The 1,589-nt window shown below is 50.5% G+C and overlaps 1 protein-coding gene and 1 long non-coding RNA gene across 5 annotated transcripts in view; one reads left to right on the top strand and one right to left on the bottom strand.

Moving 5' to 3' along the window:
* Window positions 1-487, top strand: part of LOC105538768 — an 8,887-nt gene extending 8,400 nt beyond the window's left edge. The window contains exon 2 of the long non-coding RNA XR_001005961.1: window positions 274-487. This is a non-coding gene — a long non-coding RNA (uncharacterized LOC105538768). The remainder of the gene's footprint in view (window positions 1-273) is intronic.
* Window positions 1-1,589, bottom strand: part of TM4SF19 (transmembrane 4 L six family member 19) — a 38,343-nt gene that overhangs the window by 10,720 nt on the left and 26,034 nt on the right. Inside the window, exons 4-5 of one of the 4 annotated variants that reach the window (XR_001005962.1) lie at window positions 1,080-1,249; window positions 558-810 (exon numbers count right to left, since the gene is read on the bottom strand). Coding sequence is in view for 3 of the 4 variants with exons in the window: in XM_011978704.1 (XP_011834094.1) it covers window positions 578-810; window positions 1,084-1,249 (399 nt within the window). In the remaining variant the exon portion in view is untranslated. Of the gene's footprint in view, window positions 1-359; window positions 811-1,079; window positions 1,250-1,589 lie in introns of those variants that run through there. The other 3 variants (XM_011978706.1, XM_011978707.1, XM_011978704.1) reach the window with 3 other exon arrangements.

Below are 1,589 nucleotides of genomic sequence, written 5' to 3'. Positions count from 1 at the left end.
AAGACCAGACGGGGCAATGTAGCAAGACTCCATCCGTACAAAAATTAAAATCAGCCAGGTAGAGTGGTGTGTGCCTGTAGTCCCAGCTAGTCAGAGGCTGAGGCAAGAGGATCACTTGAATGCATGGGTTCTAGGTTACAGTAAGCCATGGTTGTGCCACTGTACTCCAGCCAGGGGAACAGAGCAAGACCCTGTCTCAACAACAACAGAAAAACAGGGAGATGGGGGTCGGGTGCTGACTTCACCTGAATTTCACTGTGTGCTTTTGTGTAGCAAGCCTGCCGCCCTCTGTGAGCCTCAGCTTCTCGACGTGTAACAAGCGGCCAATTGTATGGGATTGTCAAGAAGCTGAAATGAGATCCTGGCTGGAGGGTATTTTATGAACTACATATTCCTACACAATTATAAAGACTTAGTTATTTGTCCTATCCATGGATCACCTGGAAGATTACAATGTGATTTAAAATGCATTCTGTCATTCAACCGACATGCAGTGAATTTTGTTGTCATTATTTCTCCAGAGATACCCAAAGAGAAAGTTGGTTTATAATTTGTACCCACTCCTTGTAGAAAGGATTCAGGCAACCAATGATGAAAACACCCCTGCTTGAACGAGAAGGTTCTGCCTGTCACTTCTCACAGAGGCTGCAGAAAAGGCCCAGGAGGCTGTTGATGACGTGAGCGACCACCAGGAGAAGCTGGAGCAGGCTGATGCACAGAAGGGCGGAGAAGAGGGACACATGCCAGACAACAGCTGTAGAGGGCTCCAGGCAGACGGAGTTCCAGAGCAAACGGTCATACAGATAATTCCTATCCCAAAAAATCAGGAGACCAGGGGTCGGGCAATAAGTAAGGAAAGCCAAACAGGCAACCCCAGTAGAAAACGGGAGCCTCTCCTGACTGGGTCATGGGACTGGGCTCCTGAGGGTGACCATTCCTGCTGCCTTTGCAATTTTCTGAGCATCAGAGGAGCAAGATGCTAGGATGTGTGACCCAAAGGAGCTTGTAGTTCATCTGTGTCTTTTTGTCTCTCCCTCTCTCTCTCTGAAAAGACCAAGCCCGAGCCTCCACCCATTTACCTACTATGCAGGTCTTTGAATGGGTAACCATATTTCCAAGCTTGTGTCTGATTGAAGGATGAAGTGTCAAACATGCAAAAAGGACCATCTTTCAGAGCAGCTCCAGAAGTGACAAAGCAAATCAGGGCTCCAAGTAAAGCCAGGCCACTTGACAACAGAGCAGTAAGCACCTGCGGAGGGAAGGAGAAATGGCGAGCTGAGGCGGGGTCGCGGCTGGGGAGCCCGTGGGGCGGTCTGCACAGGTCTAACGTCTCTGGTCTCAGGCGTTCTTCTGTCCTGTCACGGGGGAGAATTCCATCCATGGCACACAAGATAGAGGCATCACCCAAAGTGGGGAGGCCAGTGAGCGGTTTCCAGGTAGAGCCAGGAAGGGCTGGGAGAGAAAGGACCAAGAAGGAGAATCGCAGACTCTTGGCCCCGGATCTCCCTGACTCAGCAAGTTCGCCTGAGCTGCTCGGCAGCTTGGCATCACAAACCTTTTGCGGATTACAGCCATTCGGCCTCTGAGCT

This window comes from Mandrillus leucophaeus, unplaced genomic scaffold (genome assembly GCF_000951045.1).
Source record: "Mandrillus leucophaeus isolate KB7577 unplaced genomic scaffold, Mleu.le_1.0 Scaffold199, whole genome shotgun sequence".
NCBI classification, from domain to species: domain Eukaryota; kingdom Metazoa; phylum Chordata; class Mammalia; order Primates; family Cercopithecidae; genus Mandrillus; species Mandrillus leucophaeus.
This window is presented reverse-complemented; position numbering and strand designations above follow the sequence as displayed.